The sequence below is a fragment of the Syngnathus typhle genome, linkage group LG16 (genome assembly GCF_033458585.1).
Source record: "Syngnathus typhle isolate RoL2023-S1 ecotype Sweden linkage group LG16, RoL_Styp_1.0, whole genome shotgun sequence".
Taxonomy (NCBI): Eukaryota; Metazoa; Chordata; class Actinopteri; order Syngnathiformes; family Syngnathidae; genus Syngnathus; species Syngnathus typhle.
This window is the reverse complement of record NC_083753.1, coordinates 6,873,507-6,891,487: the sequence shown is the minus strand read 5'-3', so window position 1 is coordinate 6,891,487 and position 17,981 is coordinate 6,873,507. Positions and strand designations below refer to the sequence as shown.

Genomic DNA, 17,981 nt, shown 5'->3' with positions numbered 1-17,981 from the left:
TTTCCTAAGAGGGCCCGCCATTCAATTTCAAACGATATGACTTCTGCTACTTCCATGCAAAGAAAGCAAAAGCCAGAAACTCGATGCACCTTTTAAACGCAGTCAGAAAATAAAGTTTTACATCCGTTTGCCTGCTAATTGTTCCCTCGGCTCACTTACCGCTCGGCCGCGACCGGAGTCCCGGAAAGTCCGCCCGGCGACCGACTGCCAATGACACGGCGATGAGAAGTTCATTTTTACGGTGCACTCATCATGCTGATTCACTCGTGGTGCTGGTGGTTTCACATTTTGCTTCACTTGATAACGAACAACATCAACGATTACTCAATTATTAAACTAGCTGTCGATGAATACGATCATCGGTTATCAACCAATGATTAGTTTTGACATCATTGAGGTTGTGTTGTCTGCTATGAAAGTGGCTTGGAAGCAGGAATGTGCTTACACATACCTTAAACCACGTTTGGTGTTACTGTAAGCCCCCTTTGTGCAAACTCCCCAGGTTATGATTTACATTCCCAAGCTAATCGGCGAACCGCTCTGATTACATGCCGACTGCCAACTTGTATTTAGAGAGAAAAAAAAACTTTATCGGCTCTTTTGCCAAGTTCACACACACACTCTTTTACATTGTTACCCGGGGCAGTGGCCCGCACAGGAAGTCCCCCGCTTCCTCCTCAGCTGCCCCCGCCTGGCCGCCCGTCCGCCACACCCCTCTTAGCCTCACTGAATTGCGTTGACCTGAAATGTGACGCTAATATTTTAAAAGTTGTCTCCTGTGTATCCGGCTTTGAGTTGGTGTGTATTTTTGTTTTAGTAGCATGTTCCTTGACGACTCACCCTTTATTGCGGGGACAATTTTCTTTGCAGGGATGTCCCAGTGTACCATGACTTAAAAAAAACAGCCCACCTTTTATTTATTTAACCTTTTAGCTGGTCCACGCAAGAAAAACACTAGTGTGAGTTTTTGTGGGAGCGTCTCGGGCTCTGGAGGACAGATAACATTACCCTAGTGGCAGTTACATAACTTCCAGGCGATGCCACAACACACACACACACAGGCTGGACTTTACCTGCGATGGCAAGAGCGGTTCTCACTAACAACATGAAACAAGAACACACACACACACATAGTTTTATTGAAATAGAAGATGCTCATTGCTGATTTTTGTGAGCTATCTGCTACTTGTTGTAAAAAATGTTGTGCAAATGTGTGTGAGAATGCAATGGTTGCAGACAGTGTGAGGGTCGTTCTGGGTTCCCGTGTGTGTGTGTGTGTGTTGTGATTTGGGGGCCCACTGGCAGCTGGCTTTGACAGCTGCATCATGGGAAACATCTGATGAAATGTTACATCACCTCCCCTCTGTGTGTACGAGCGTGTAACTGCGCAATTTTCTTTTACACAATACTTAATCATCCTATTTTTTTTTTTCTTACACTCAACCAATCCTCCATACAGTTGCTTGGAATTCCAACCGGATTAGGCACAGGAAGTTGCGCGACGTCACGTTAGCGTTGCGCCAGCCATTTCTCCACGCACGCCGTTTGTACGTACACACATCCGTACACACGTGCGTACAAGCAGTCACTTATGCGCAGCTTTGCTAAATGGCAGCCATGTGGCTTACAGCTGTGTGTGGACGTGAAGGCCAGCTCACAAAGAGTGTCTTGTGTTTCTCAGGGGGGTATTCGGGCCTGTTGGGTCCGGTCCAGGGGGCCACGGATGGGAATGTGTGTGTGTACTAGAATGCGTGTGTGTCAAGGAATGCTGCTGTTTGTTGAGCAAAGAGCACAAGGCTATCTGCAGGAGAGTGTGTTTTTGGGGGGGGGGGGTGAGCGTCTTCTCAATGAGGACTTTCATACCCGTCGCGGCGGCGTGCGAGTCGACGGGACTGAAGGAGGTCTGTCTGGGCTCTACCTGTGACCTTCTCACCACACTGACACACTTAGGACACACACACTCTACCCCTTGTGCGTCGGACCTGACTGGAAGTCAGGCGAGGTGGGGAAGGAAAGAGGGAATCATTTTGGGATGAAAGAAAGCAAAGGATGGAGGCTGAAGTGAGTAATCTTGGAAGGATGTGACTAATGGCTGGAAGGGGAGGCAGGTAATTCCTGAAAATAGGAACCGTAACAGACAAAAGAACGAGTGACGAGTTATTCAGAGGAAATTGAAATTTATGCTTTAAGAAAAATGAACTTTTTTTTTTTTTGCTACCCTTCAACAATCCAGCCACTTTTTACAACTTTAAACACCCCGCTAAATTTTGGGTGGGTTTGGTGTCTGCATTCCCATCATGATTTATTCCACCAGCGTTCCCATCGGCTGCCCAATGACTTAAGCAGCCCATCGTGCAGAAGATAGAGGAGGAGATGCTCCGTGTGTTCAGGCAAAGGCGGAAAAGTCAACCTAGTTTGAAATCGGCTTCTTCTATTAAATACGTTGGCAGCTTATTTCTCGTTATCTGATATTGTGACGGCGCTATAGCTTGTTTTCTGGACATCGTAGCCACTCCATATGGATCCATAAATCCGCTTGCAAGTGATTGAAAAATCATTGAGTGACGTGACATTAAATATGGTGTAGTACCTTGACTGGCCTGTGAGAGGCAGTGTGGTGTTAGACTACCGGAAAATCCAAACAAGGAAGACGAGGTCAAGAAGCTGCGTTTTAATCGTTTCATTGACTCGATCTTTTTGATCTTTGCAGGTCCCGCCGAGGTCCCCATGATGTCCCCCAACGGCTCCATCCCGCCCATCCACGTGCCACCAGGATACATCTCACAGGTTGGTTTGCAGCGTGTTATCAAAAGTTGGCGTCCTCTGCAAAAACTCCCAACACGGTGAAATTGCAGCATTATTTCGATGTAAGTCACAAAAATCTCAAGGCTAAGCATTGATCCTTGAGGCACACCATCACGACGCGACGCTGGCTATGTTACTCGCATCGCCCGCATTTTTTAATCCTCATCTGGAGTCTTTGAATGACGTCCTTCATTTTAATGTGATAAGCGACCACCCTTGCAGTTAACGCGACGGGGGTGAGCCCTTGTTTGTTCAGCTCCGAGGAATGTACAGAATGTCTGATTCCCGACAAACAAATGTCATTTACATAAGCGTACGGTCAGTACTAGTTGGGTACAGTGTGTGGTCTGCATTTCGGCCACTGGGAGGTCATTGGCTTGCCTTGTGTGTGTGTGTGTGTGTGTGTGTGTGTATGTGTGCGCCAAGTGCGAGCGGGAAACACTGTCACTCTTACATAAACAGGGCTGATAGGGGTCAGAGGCACGTACGCAGGGTGTTATTGACAGATTGTTTTTTTTTTGCACAAAATGCTTGTCATGGTTTGTGTGTGCTTTGTGTACTTTTCAGCTGTTTGTGTGTATTACTGGTAAATATTGCATGAGGTCTGCTCCACATGTAGTCATGCTGGGACTTTGGCCTCTGTAAACAAGGAGTTGGAGGAGGAGGTCGCGGCTATGTGTGTGTGTGTGTGTGTGTTTTGTACTGAATGGGGTTTATCTTGTTTTTCTTTGCCCACTTTACCGGGAACTACTGAATAATTGGCTAATCAGCCAGCGGTCAATATTTGAAACAAGCAAATTGCAGTTGGCTTTTTTTATGTCTATTTTCCATTTTTTTAACATACATTAACATGTTCAAAATTGGCCAAAAAGTTTTGCCGATTTTTCTCCAGTTGCTAGTTCATCAAATACCTAATAATATTGTAAAACAGTCAAATATCCAGCCTGTGAATAAAAATGAGGTTATTTTTTAATTTTTTAATTAATAATTATTTTATTATTATTATTTCATTAATAAATCATTTTACTCTGTCCCATTTTGCCTAAAAAAAAAAAAATCCACATTGGTTGGGCCTTTCATGCGCTGTCATGTTTTGGCTCCCCTTTTCATTGTGTGTTTGTTTTGGGCTTTTGAGTGTGTATGCATGTGTGATGATATTGTTATTGTCTAGTGGAGATGCCCCCCTCCCCCGTCTCGCCGCAGGAGGTGTGTTTTTTTGCTCCCGGCCTGGAATGCCGGCCTGTTGGAAGTGCCTCAATAGCTGCAATGTGTTTGCAACTACTATTGCAAAGTTTGCACACACACACACACACACACACACACACACACACAGCAGGGCCTTGCACGCGAGGCGCAATTAAAAACACCGTTTGATTGTGCCGCAGGTCCTGGAAGATACCACCGGGGTCCGCCGGGTAGTGGTGACCCCCCAGTCTCCGGAGTGCTACCCCCCCTCCTACTCCCCCGCTTTGTCGCCCACACACCACCTGCCCCCCTACCTGGCCCACCCGCACTTCATCCCCAACTCCCACTCCTTCTACCCGCCCGTCAGCCCCGGCGAGCTGACTCACCACCAGTACTACCAGCACCACCTCCCCCCCATGTATGGCGACCCAGGTACCCACGTCCCGAGCAGGCGCGGCGCCGTCTTCCCAAGGCGGTTCTGGTGGGGTGCTAGCTAGCGAACCGGCGAGCGTCGCTAACTTCCGCCCTTGCCCCCCAGAAATCATCCCGGTGTACGGCATGTCCAACTTCATCCGGGAGGAGACGTACGGAAAGCCGCAACCCAAAAAGATCAAGGAACAGAGGCAACTGGAGCGACAGAACCGGCTCAACTCGCCGCCCTCCACGCTCCATAAAGGCAGCCTGGGGCCGGCCCATAACGGTTACAGGTGAGCGCGCCGGTCTCGCTTTTTTATTCGGCTTCCTTTTTATTCATTTAAAATGTTTATAATAGCGGCAAGTCCCACGCGCCGTCACTGGGCTCAGGAGTCGGCAGTCCGGGCGGCAAGAAACCGGACAGGCGACTTCGCAGCAGTCCGCGCAACGGTGAAGCCGAGGCGCACACGCAAGGTAAGATGACATCATAACATTTTTGCTTCGCCCACCTCGGTGACCCGACTCCAACGGCCTTTTGAATGCATGAAACGTCTCTCAAGAATGGTCGAATGCAACCCAGTGTGGGAAAAAAAAAGAAACTCTGTCTGGCTTGTCGCATAGCTGAGGCCGTCCGTCCCGGAGCGCTATCGCTTTACCCCCGGCCACAATACACGCCTTGTTGGTGCAGGTGGGCGGAGTGGGCCGGCCGGGCGGCGGTGGTTGCCCATACCTGTGGTGGCATCTCGCTGGATGAAGGAAACTTTGTGTCGCGGAGATACAGCAGCTTTGTGTTATCACACACATGCGTGCAAATACACAAAAAGAGTTATGGGTTAGACAACTACACAAAAATGCAGTTGTGTCGTGCTGGCTCATGTTTGATCAAATTGAGTCAAATCCAGTTCGACTCTTCTCCTGAGTCCCTTTAAATGCACGTCTTTCATTCAAACAGTCAGTTTGTGGATCCAGATGAGGTTGGATAAGGCACAAACACACCACCGGCCGAGAGAGATTGACTTGTGAGTCGAGAACCTTCTGTACGGAACGCACGCACAGTGACAACTTGATGTGTGTCCCGGCTCGGCCCGGCCGGGTCACAGGGAAACCATGGGGATCGGGTGCATGCGTGCGCGTCCATAAAAAAAAAAGTTCATCTTTGACTCTGTCGTGCCCATGATACCCCCACGCTGGTGCCAACATGGCATCTTAGCTCCGCCCCCATCAAAAACCAGCTCTGCAAAAACCCCAGAAATAGAAAAAAGCGAATCTTTACTCCGGGGATGTCATCTTCATTAGCTTGTACTCACCTTTTGACCGAATCACGAGTCATGCTTACATATTAACCTCTCCTTGATGACCCCCCCCGGAGGTCCAACTCCTTCCTTGTTTGGATGTGCATCGCCATGGCGATTATCTCATCCCGGGCCGAGTTCGCCGTGCTTCCCACGAATTCCAAATAAGGCCGATGCGGAGGAGGACGAGGGATGTAGGAGGAAACGACACGGACAAGATGAGAAATATGAAGGGAAAATGATGACATCATATGTGAGGTCATACGAGGGCGCCTGCTCCCGTCAATCAAGGCGCAAGTGACCCTTGGGCTTTCAAGAGTTGGTGCGCCAGCTGAGCTCAGCTGTGTTTGCGTGCGAGGAAATCCCGGGGATTTTTTTTTTTTGGGGACTGAAGATTATTTTTAATCATCCTGTTTATTTCTTCCAACCAAGTTGGTGGATGTCATAAATAACTGGCAACATTAATCATATGACGTGCCATTGACTATTTTATTTAAATTTATTGTAAGTGTAATGATCATTTGTGGTCACAATAGAAAATGATTACATGTTTTGGCATCATAGTTTTTGGTAAACACTTTATAGAAATGGCATTAAACACAAATGAGGAGTTTGCAGAGGATAAAGAATATATGCATGTCTGCGGGTGTTGCTTCACCATTTGTGTTCAATACCCTTGCATCATTCAGCCTGGGCTGAGCAGGGTCGGATGGGGTCAGGGTTCCGGGGAAAACCCGAGTCCCGCAGTCTCGCGACATACGAAGAATATTTGGATGATTGTGCCCCGAATGGGTGACTCAACTTCCCATTGCTGACATGCTTAACTTTTTTTAGTCAGCATATCAAAATCTTGTGTAGATTGTCTCCATGAGAAGCACCATGACGACCAACGTTGCAGGCGTGTGTGTGCGTGTGTGCGCGTGCACCCTCAGCTGCATTTTTCACATTTTTCACCCCCACCTCCAGGCCTTAAAGGTCTTTTTCTGTCCCGGCGCAGACAGAATGCGAGCCGGAGCCGCAGGCCGTCATTCTGCAGGAATGCGACCTCCTCCTCCTCTTCTTTTTTTTTTTTATTTGTATTTTTTTTTCATCCAATCGGCACACTGAAATGTGAAAAGGTGTGCCGCAGACAAGACGCGGTGTCCTTGCGTGATTGTGCATCCAAATTCCAAGTGAAGTTGATGATTTTTATTTTTTCCTCCCCCCCCCCCCCTTTCCGGCCGAGTTTATTTACAGAAGTCAGGATGCGGGAAGTTGATCCCATGTCACACCATGTCACTTTGAAGTCATCTGCTGAGTGAGATATCGGCTCATGACTCATTAATATTCTAAAAATATAAGAAAAAAAACATCAACAACATATTTGATTCTGCTTCCGTCTCGTCTAGCCTGCACTTCCCCCGAGCTATTTTTTTCGATCCTTCTTCCCAAAAGCTTCATCTTTTTCCCATTTTCCTACTGCCAACGCCTGTCCTCGCTTATCGTCTTACACTCAGACAGGATGTGAGGTCAGACGCACGAGAGGAAGTGTGGGCAGCACATAAACATATTTGTGTGTGTGTGTCTCTGTCGGGCTCCTTGTGGTTCTTCTGCGTATGAAAGAGTTTAGCAGCTGGCCTCATCCACCGCAAGTCCCAGCACTCGACGTGTTTTCTGTTTTTCTTTAATCCACTCAATCTTTTACTGATCAAAGCAAAAGCCCAATTGTATTTTTCTTATTGATTTATTGTGGCCCCCGACTCAACATGGCCTATTTCTAAATTGACCTAATTGTGTTTTATTTATTTGTGCAACCTATTGTCACCTATTTGCATATTTTATGAGTATTGTCTGTGATACCCTGGGACGCCACAAGAGGGCACTCAAGTTCTAGCGGATAGGAAAGGCTTGTTCTTGAACCTCTCCTCCTGAATCTGCAACAAACCGTAATGATGAAACAGTCGGCAATTATGTGCGTGTGTGTGTGTGCGGAGTTCCACAGGTAAAATGCATACAGTAGCTCTGCTGTAACTTTTTAGAACACACACACACGCTCACGCTCACGTAAAGGGGAGGTCAAGTTGAGGTTGTGCTTCCATGACATCACGGTTGCCATGACTCACACGTGTCGCTCCAGGCTCCTCCGCAAACAAACACACGCGCACACACATTGTGATTTACAGTCGCAAATGGAGAAAGCAGGCGGAAAAAAAGCTTCCATTTGAAGGACCCCACGTGGGGGGGGTCGGAGTTCCCCCAGTCTCTCATCAGCATGTAGATTATTAACACACATTACATACATGACATTAGCGTTGCATGCTTTTTATATGATGGCACAGAAAACTGCAGATTGTTTTTTATGGGGTTTAAAAATATAAATTAGCACAAACATGTTGTCTGACTTAATAATTTTTTTTTTTTCCCTCCCTACAGATCATGACTCAGAGACGAAACGCATTCAAGACGTGCTCTCTACAATCGACAAACCACAGGTTGGTGTGCGCAACTTTTCCTCTTTCACGCACGCGCGTGCACACACTCGTTCATCAATCAGCTCCTTGTCCGATGCTTTCATTGCCGGCACATGATATTTTTTCCATGTTTCCATCCTGTCTCTGTGGCTAACATGAAAATCAGATGTTTATAAGATGGAAAAAAAAAGACATTGCAGAATTGGCTTTTTCCTCCCTGCTTGCAAAGAAGACTGCAGCAGTACTCAAAAGGGCCACACGAGGGCGGTATCTGTTCATCTTGCCATCAACACGCGTCAACAATCTCAAATGTCTGATTAAATGGAAGACAGAAAAAACACTGGGAGCAACAAAACCAAAAACTTTTATTTGGCGTGCGGGTTAACGCTCAATGCAAATTAGTTTGATCTGTTTTGTTTGAGTTTAAACATCAACTAGAAGAGTAATTAAGGAATGAGTGACGGATTTCCAACCCAGTCGTAATATTTGTCCCATTGTGTATTTGTTGGTAGGTGTCCAACCTGCAGGCCCGAGCCGTGCGCCTGTCTTGGGCGCCCCCTACAGGCCTGGCGAGCCGACACAGCAACGGCATGCCCGTGTCGTGCTCCTACGAGGTGTCCCTCTCAGATAAAGGCCGCGACGGGAAATTCCGCCTCATTTACAGGTAATTTCCAGCAGAAACCAAATGATCTGGCTTGAATTGTTCGAACTGATTTTTTTGTTGCGTGTAAAAGTGGCGAAGAACTGGAGTATCATCTCAAAGATCTAAGGCCGGCAACCGAGTACCACGTACGGTAAGTGCTCTCCTCCCCTCACTCTGTCGCTGGAGTCCACCTCCGTGACCTCGACCCGCATTTGCCCGGCAGGGTGTGCGCCACGTACAACTCTGTCCGCGGCTCGTGCTCCGAGGCGTGCGCGTTCACCACGCACTGCAGCGTCAGCGTTCCCGACGTCCCGCTCGCCCCCAAACTTTCCCACCGTACCAAAAGCACCCTCTCTTTACAGTGGAAGGTAAGAACAAGCTCCTTTTTACTTTTTAATTCAATTCTTGTCAGCATTGGTTGAATTGTTTGGTCACCATCAGCTGCCCAACGAAAACGGACCCAAAATCACAAACTACCTGCTGGAATGGGATGAGGTGAGTGATAACAACGATGGCTTTCTTTCCTAGAGGATTTTGGTTCACGAACGGTTTGCTCATTTTTGTTTGTTCGCCACGCAGGGAAAGAAGAACAGCGTTTTCCGGGAATGTTACTTCGGGAGCCAGCGACATTGTAGACTGACACGTCTGTTCCCTGCCTGCGCTTATACCTTCAGGGTGGCGGCACACAACGACATCGGCACCAGGTAAGACAAAGAAGAATATTTCCAAAAAGCTGTTCCTGAATTATTTGCAGGGCTGTAAACATTTGTCAATTAATCATTATCAAATTTTTATCTTTTTATTTTAGTTTATTTATAAAGATTTTTTTTTTTTTGTGGAAGTTTTAAAGAGACAGAACATTTCTTCAACTTGAGAGTGGTGAAAAGACACTAGCGTTTATTTTTAATGATTGGTCGTGCAGCGGCTTCAGCCCTGAGGCGGTGTTCTACACCATGGGCACACTGCCCGCGCTGCCTCTGGCGCCGCGTCTGGTTCGGGCCGGCGTGTCCTGGGTCACCCTGGAGTGGGGGCGACCCGAGGGCAGCTCCGGCGAGGAGCAGCTCAAATATACCCTGGAGATCCAGGAGGACAACAGCGTGAGTGCCCCGTCCGTCGACGCGACGCGCTGAAGCGTGTAAGGGGGGTGCTAACATTCGCAAATGAACCTCTCCCAGGGAGCTGACTTTCACCCGAAGTACACTGGAGAAAACCTGACCTGTACTGTACAAGGCCTGAAGAGGAGCACGCAGTATAAATTCAGGGTGAGCCACATTTCCTTCAAATTAAATTCTTCAAAATTATTATTAGTGTTGCTTTTTAAAATCCAAACTATACATTTATTAGTTTTATTTTGCTTTTAATTTTTAATTTGAATTATATTATTATAGTAATTATTTTTTAACAGTATTTTGAATTGAACAGAATTACTCAAGTATCTTTTCCACGTGGCCGCCATTTTGCATCGACACCATTGCCTGCAATTACGCTATTACAAGGCTCTCTGCATGAGATTCTCGCGTGTTGTCTGTAATCATATGTAATCACACCTCACATTTGCGTCCTCGTCGGCCAGCGTATATAAAAGCAGCGTTTACAGTACTGCCATTATATTCACATTATGATCCTCCATCACCTGACGCGCACGCTTCCTGTTTTCTTTTCTCCTCTCTGTCCTCTTCTCGTCGCACGTAGCTGATTGCGTCAAACGTGGAAGGCAAGAGCAGTCCCAGCGAGGTGCTGGTGTGCACCACCAATCCCGACAAGCCGGGCCCGCCGTCCACGCCGTGCGTCGTGGCGTCCACGCCTTACGCCCTCACCGTCACATGGGGTGAGTGAGACCTGCTTTGTTTCGGGATACACTTGTTATATTTCTTTTTATATTTTATTATATATTAATTCTGTGTATCAATACTTCTTTTTTTTCTTCTTTTTTTATATATTTTTATTATTTCATATGAATTCTGTGGATCAATACACAAATATATCTAGTTTTATTTTACTGGCAACGCTTGTTGAAATGTGCCGGTGTCCTCAATGTCGTGTCCAGCGTGCATCTAGCCGACTCCATCTTAATCCCAGCAAATGTTAATTACACACGTTGTCAATTAAAAGGAGAAGTATCTTGTTGTGGAAAGCGAGAGCGAATTAAAATGTCCTTAAATGCTTTGTCTTCTTCTTGTTTTGCTTGTGTCAGATCCCCCGCAGGACAACGGCGGCTCTGAAGCGCTCACGTATTTGTTGGAGATTAGCGAGGGATGCTCGGAAGGTACACATGGTCTATAATTCTGCTTTTAATTCTGCAACAATATCATCATAAAGCAATTTGTCATAAAGCAACGTCCACCAAAGAAACATCATCTATAAAGAGCGACGGAATCCCTTTTGTCATAAAGCAAAATTCTTCACCCCTTGCAGGACGGGACTGCTTTAGCGCTGACTAGGCTTGTCGAGGGTACTGCGTAGTTGGCGGCTTACCTGAATCCTCCCCGCTAAGCGAGTTTGAAATCTCCAGTCGAAATGTCGTGGGAAAAAGACGTCCTCCGTAAAAAGGATTGCGGGACACTCTCCGGTTATGACGCGGGCATCAAGAACGTGTGGAATTGGGCCTGGTTGAAAAAACAGGTGGACGGCGGCCCGCTCTCCGAGTTCATTTTCAAACACAAAGAGCCGGGAAAAGCGCTTTGCGGTCTTTGCGAGGGGAAAGTCATCAACTATGGAGCAAAAGGGTGGCTGTCGCTCAAAAAGCACTGCGAGGGAAGAAAGCACGTGGAGAGGAAAAAGATGAGGAAGCAAAATGGTGACATGCCCGGTAGGTTAGACAAAATCATTAGCAAATGATCATTATCTTGCATGTCTTGGAAAATTGAAAATTGGAATGTCTTTGAAATGATTCTAATTTAGCCGTTGGCATGCTTTATGAATGAATGGGATTTTGTTCAAGTTTCCTATTCAGGCTCCATAAGCATTGTTCAAATGAATATTCTTTCAATTTGAAAACAGGCCGATCCTTTCAGCTCTATCGCTCTAATCTATTCCATGGGGATCCTTAAAAAAAAGAATAAATCCGACAAAAGAGCTCATTTTTCTACTTTTGAATCTTACTTTCCATGTCACAAAGATAATTTAGCGTGCCCATTTGTGTCTTTGTGCGCAGCCAACCAATGGGAGGTGGCGTACAGCGGGCCGGCCACAGACTGCGTGTGCGACCGCCTGGCGCCGGGGAGCATGTACCGCCTGCGCGTCTGCAGCATCACCACCGGGGGGCACAGTCCGGTAATATTGGCTTCAATATTATTTCAAATCATTTTTCAAAAATCCTAAATACATTTTGTTTCACCTCTAGTGCACTGTTGGCTTGCCGGTGCGCACGTTAAGCGTTCCGCCAGGGCCGTGCCAACCGCCGAGGATTGTGGGTAAAGCCAAACACAAGGAGGTGCAGTTCGAATGGGGTAAGCACACACACACACATAGACAGAGCATTTAGATGCTTGATTATTTGATTGATTGCGGCGAGGCAGCTTAATTACCCTTTGGCTGCTTGTTGCGTTTCCTTGGGTCGCCCTAATGGATCCCTCGGTCAAAGCGCGCTTGGCACTTAAGCGAGGCTTCATTTGAAAAAATTAAGCGCCATCCGGCTGGCTCGGCTCGGTGGCCCCCCGCTGGCGCAATTTTCCCAGAACGCTCTGGAAGATCTCCTTATAGTCTATTTTAATACGACTCCACTTGGAGCAGATTGCTACAATTAAGCGTCTGCGGGTGAAGGTGACCTTTGGTGCACGTATGCTTTTGCTCGGCAGGTGTGTGAAATTGCCTCACATCTATTATAACTTTAAATTTCACATCAGAATATAGCAGATGTATTTTTAGAATTGTTTTTTTTTCTGTCATGGCGCAGACTCCCCCGCCGTTGACGGTGCCAGCGAGGCGTTCACATTCAGCCTGGAGATGAGCGAAGGAGATGCTCAGCCGGCTGAAGTGTTCCACGGGCCGGAGCTGCAGTGCACCGTGGGAAGTCTGCTCCCCGGCGCCACCTACAGTTTCCGGCTGAGGGCTGCCAATGAGGCTGGGGTGAGAAAAATCGATCGCAAGGATTAACCCCATTGATTTTTGCGGCTCATATTTGACACAATGATTATCATGACTGGTTAATTGATTTAAAAAAATAAAATAACTAACTAAATAAAAAATGAATAAAAATTCATCTTGATTAAAATAACTTACTTTTTTTTAGTATGGCGAGTACTCCCAGCCTACGGTGGTCACGACACTAGCAGGTCCTCCAGGCCAGTGTGGGGCGCCGGTCATCGTTCTTACCAGTAACACCTGCGTGTCGCTCAACTGGGAGGTGAGACGCATTCATGGGAAATTTGTTTTGGTGGTATAAACTGAAGGGTACCAAAGAGTGCTTGGGTTGCCACGGAAACAGTTCAGGTCTTCATAGTTTGTTCATGTTTTGTCAGAGTCCCGAGGGTTCGGGCAGCGACATCTCCGAGTACATTCTGGAGTGGGGCCGGGAAGACGAGCCCACGGAGCTCATCTACTGCGGCTCGGCCACGCAGTGCGAAGTGTCCGATCTCACGCCGGCCACCAGCTACTGCTGCAGGTTACAGGTGAGTCGGCGTCACGCTTACGAGCGCAGTTGCTTTTTTCGGTTCGTTTCGACTTGAATTTTTCGCCCCTAGGCTGTCAATCAGGCGGGGGCGGGGCCTCACAGCCAGCAGGTCAGTTTCCAGACACCGGCGACCGTTCCCGACATGGTGTCCTCGCTCAGCCTCCTGGACCTGCCGGCCTCCTCGGAGCCTGGTCAGTCGCGCTCCACCTGTCTCCTCCTCAAGTGGGAGGAGCCAAACTGCAACGGGGTGGAAATCACCTCGTATATCATCTCTCTGGATGAGCGGAGCATCACGGTGGAGCCGGCGACCAGTCATTTGGTTAGCGGTCTGCAGCCAGACAGCGAGTACAGGTACTGCTACACTATCATTTTTTTTCTGACTGTAAAAAATATTTTTCATACTGTTTTATTCTATGGAGGACCTGTTGAGACGATTTTTAATTGTTTGAATGAAGGTTTCGATTCATCGGCAAATCAAAATAGTCGTCAATTTATTTGGCGATTGCTTTGTTAACGATAAATTGCCAGTATTTGATACACGTGTTTTTGTGAGCGACTAGTGGAATTGTTTCACTTGATGGATTTTTCCACATCCTGCCGTTTGTAAATCCTCAGTTGTAGTCGGCCGCTTCATTTTTCCGCTTTTTAAATTCATCAGAATGTATCCTTGATTGTGTTTTGAGCCAAACTAAATTGAGATGGTAATGAAAATGGGATATTTGAAAAAGCCAAACAGAGAAATATGATCAAAGTAAATCGTGGCCGTAATGTAGTTGAGGACAGCCCAGGGGATTTTTCGGAGAAAATCATTTTAAGCCTTCTATTGGATGGTGAGAGCAGGTGGCGGGTGTGTACGGTAAATAACCCATCTGAATCATAATGCGCTGTTGTTACCATTTGCAACTTCTGTTATTACCTGTACCAGAGCACACGCGTGCCTGCCGTGTTTTCATCCTGGCTTGTTTTGTTCCCATGTCACACTGCCCCGTAATGGCCCCCGATGATGCACAATGGCACAACACTGTTTGTGCGATGAGTGTGTGTCCTTCAACGTGGCAGAGGCGCTGCTCCCTCCCTGTTTGTTTGCTGGATGTTAAGTGTCTTTGCCAGGTGGACCGTTTTTTAATGGTTACAAATAGGGCGGAAGGAGACACCACGTATTAATGAAACACATTACATAAGAGTTGAGTTAAAAAAAAAGAAAGCAAACAAAACAATTAAATATGATAATAAAAATGTTCTGTTTGGTGCACGTTGCCTCTTGAGGCTCTTGTTGTGGCTGGGCCGCGTGAATTTCAACCAAAGGTCACCCGTGTCTGACTCCAAATGCCACGTGCGCTCCTGACACAAGATGTCCGCCCCCCAAAATAATCACAATCAACAATTTCCTGATTTTGTAGATTTGTTTATTGAAGTCTAAAAACAAAACCAAAAGCTAATATATGCCTATTTTAAAAAAGCCAATACCGATAAATCGGTCAAAGCCTAGAGATGCGCAAATGAACCCGTTTGTCTTGTGGCGATTAGCGTTCACATCCAGGCGGTGAATTCCATCGGCTGCGGCCCGTCCAGCCCGCCCCTGCTGGCGAGGACGCGGCCACTCCCGCCGGCCCCGCCCCCTCTGGAATGCACCGCCTCCGGGCCGCAGAGCGTCAAGCTGAAGTGGGGCGAGAACGCCAGCAACCTTCGCTCCTCCCTGCTGGCCGAAGACGTGTACTACACGCTGCAGATGGAGGACAAAAACCACAGGTGGGTTCCGTCCGCAGAAATAGAAACAAATCCAAGTCAACAATTTGAATGCAGAATGACAACAAGGCTAATTATTTGAAATTGTGCAGGTGTACCTAATATAATGACCAAAGTACTGACCAACACTTGCCCGCCTCCACCCGCTGCTAATCAATGGGCCGAATGTCAATACTACACAGAAAGACGACGAGTTTCTTATTAGACGCTCGGTGTGTGCGCTGTAACCAAATGTACCCCAGATGAGTCACGTTGAGGCCCAATGAGGAGATGAACATGGCTGCAGATGAGCTCGTTCCTATTAAAAGGTCAATGGCCACCTCGCTTGCTCTTTTGGAGCCATTCTCAGTCACAGCTGGACATTTTTTTTCAATTTTTTTTCTTTCTGCCGAATAGGATTGATTTACCGTATTTTCCGGCCTATAAGGCGCACCGGACTATAAGGCGCACCTTCAATGAATGGCCCATTTTAAAACTTTATCCTTATATAAGGCGCACCGGACTATAAGGCGCACCATTAATGCATCATGTCAGATTTTTAATCCAAATCAAATCATTCTCCATTTTATCTTTTTTATTTCAACTTCAGACGGAACAAAATTACTTTATAATCATAAAATAATGATCCATAGTCTTTTTGAGTCATGATTCATAGTCTTCAGCGGGCCACTTATGATTGATTTCATGACACAATGCTTTGGGCCAGTTTAAATTTAGGAATTTGGTCCATATATAAGGCGCACCGGGCTATAAGGCGCACTGTTGGTTTTTGAGAAAATGTTGGGTTTTTAGGTGCGCCTTATAGGGCGGAAAATACGGTAGTGTTTTTTATCACTCTCTAGCTGACCTTGGCAAAGGTCAAATCTTTCAACCCTGAAACAACACGCGAGGACAATATCTCCTAACATATGGAACGGCCCGACGTAAATGGCTCAAATGTAATTTCCGAGTTTTGGCCTTGCCGTTTAATATCCTTCCTCTCTGCGCCACCTCATGCATTTTTATTCCTGTAATCGCATTTTGAGAAAATCGACTTCACCGTGAGATCCAATACTGTGTGTGGAAAAACTGCAATGATTATTTTGATTGTTGAATCAATTATTTCCCCCCCCCCCAAAAAAATAAAAATGACATGATTTACAAGGTTGTACTATTTATCAGCTCGTTAATCTCTGATAAGTGTGCTTAATAAAATGTCCAGTGAGTGACCATGCTGAGCACAGCATGTTCTGTCCTCCCCTCGCTTCCCTTGTCATTACTGGCCTTCACAATCCAGCATTCTGATTTTTTTTCCTCATTTCCTTTTGTGCTCCCCGCCAGCGTGACCCTGACTATAAAAGCTTTCTGATATAAACAAAAACAGATTGACGCCGTTGCAGGGTGAACTGCAGTATAGATGAGAAACACCTGATAAAGGCAAACACCATTCTGCCGTCCTTTTGCCCTCTCTTCGGGAGGTTAGTCAGACGAGTCGGGTCAAGGCCTCGCTAAATGCCTCCCCCCAATCTAGTTAAAGTGTTAATGAAGTGATGGACTGATGATGATGGATCGTCACCAGATGATGGCGAGAGGCCGCAAATTCGAGGCCCGTTATTTTTCATCAGTGTGTCAAAATATAAAATATACCATAATAGTGCTCAATGAAGTCTATATAAGTAGACGGTTAAACAGGAATGCCTCAAGGCTCAACGCCCTCACCCCTTTTGTTTCAAAAAGAATCATCCCAGACCGACTCAATGGAGGTCCGAACGAGCACTGCAGATGCAACAAGTTATTTTCATGTGTCGTCAGGTTTGTGACCATCTACCGGGGCCCCAGTCACACCTACAAGGTCCAGCGGCTGACCGAGTCCAGCAGCTACAACTTCAGAATACAGGCCATCAACGACGCCGGCGAGGGCCCCTTCTCCAACTGCTACACCTTCTGCACCACCAAGTCTGTCCCTCCTGCCCTTAAAGGTAAAAAACCGGAATTATGTATCACAATGCGAAAAAATCGATAAACTGCCGTGAAAGTTCTTTTTCCCACAAATTGCAGCCTTTGCGATTAGAAACGTCAATTTGAATTCGATTCCACTCGCCACCCGCCTGCGTCTATACACGCAAGAGCTCTATCGATTTTTTTTGTTGTTGTAATTGTTCACGTGACAGCGCCGAGGGTGCACCAGCTGGACGGGAACGTGTGCGAAGTCACGTGGGAGTCCATCCCACCCATGAGAGGGGACACCGTGAGCTACGTGCTGCAGGTGTTGGTGGGCCGCGAGTCCGAATACAAGCAGGTACACACACACACACACACTAATGAAAAATGTGTATTTTTTTTCGTGGTCTGGCCAGAAGAGCTGATTGTACTATATGTAAAATATCAAATCTCTCACGCGGGTCAAATGAATGATCGTCTCATTCATATTCTTGGCAAGCATGTCGGTTTTTTTTTTAATGTCCTCAGGGAGCAGCAAAAAAAGGAATTGTGTATTGATGGACAACATAGAAAATGAAAGCGCAGACCCAGTCCGAAAGTGCAATAATTCACTGTCGCCGATTTTGGCCGCGGATTTATGATCGACCGCTGAAGCTCAGTGGCAGTTTCAACTATTGTGCTTGTGAATGAGAGGAAAAAAGCTTAGTGCACAATCATGACTGGAAAATACAGCTATTTTCAATATTCAATACTATTATTAACATGTTAATTAATTTTCTGGAGTGAGCACTGAGCTTTGAAATCGATGACTAATCGTCTTTTATTCATTGGGAGTTTAATATCAATAACTTTTTTTTTTCCAATGCCGAGTTTTGGTCTCGATCCCAAAAATGTCAGACTACAAAAAGTGACGA

The 17,981-nt window shown here is 46.6% G+C and overlaps 1 protein-coding gene across 1 annotated transcript in view; it reads left to right on the top strand.

Annotated features, from left to right (window-relative positions):
• The window catches only part of fndc3ba (fibronectin type III domain containing 3Ba), a 41,867-nt gene that overhangs the window by 19,684 nt on the left and 4,202 nt on the right, over nt 1-17,981 (top strand). Inside the window, exons 4-26 of the mRNA XM_061301149.1 lie at nt 2,711-2,787; nt 4,191-4,422; nt 4,529-4,697; nt 4,763-4,878; nt 8,109-8,167; nt 8,659-8,810; nt 8,881-8,940; nt 9,013-9,157; nt 9,231-9,284; nt 9,369-9,493; nt 9,712-9,886; nt 9,965-10,051; nt 10,482-10,617; nt 10,984-11,055; nt 11,944-12,062; nt 12,133-12,238; nt 12,685-12,857; nt 13,021-13,134; nt 13,250-13,399; nt 13,472-13,752; nt 14,929-15,150; nt 16,939-17,105; nt 17,298-17,425. Of these exons, the coding sequence (XP_061157133.1) occupies nt 2,711-2,787; nt 4,191-4,422; nt 4,529-4,697; nt 4,763-4,878; nt 8,109-8,167; nt 8,659-8,810; nt 8,881-8,940; nt 9,013-9,157; nt 9,231-9,284; nt 9,369-9,493; nt 9,712-9,886; nt 9,965-10,051; nt 10,482-10,617; nt 10,984-11,055; nt 11,944-12,062; nt 12,133-12,238; nt 12,685-12,857; nt 13,021-13,134; nt 13,250-13,399; nt 13,472-13,752; nt 14,929-15,150; nt 16,939-17,105; nt 17,298-17,425 (3,119 nt within the window). The remainder of the gene's footprint in view (nt 1-2,710; nt 2,788-4,190; nt 4,423-4,528; nt 4,698-4,762; nt 4,879-8,108; nt 8,168-8,658; nt 8,811-8,880; nt 8,941-9,012; nt 9,158-9,230; nt 9,285-9,368; nt 9,494-9,711; nt 9,887-9,964; nt 10,052-10,481; nt 10,618-10,983; nt 11,056-11,943; nt 12,063-12,132; nt 12,239-12,684; nt 12,858-13,020; nt 13,135-13,249; nt 13,400-13,471; nt 13,753-14,928; nt 15,151-16,938; nt 17,106-17,297; nt 17,426-17,981) is intronic.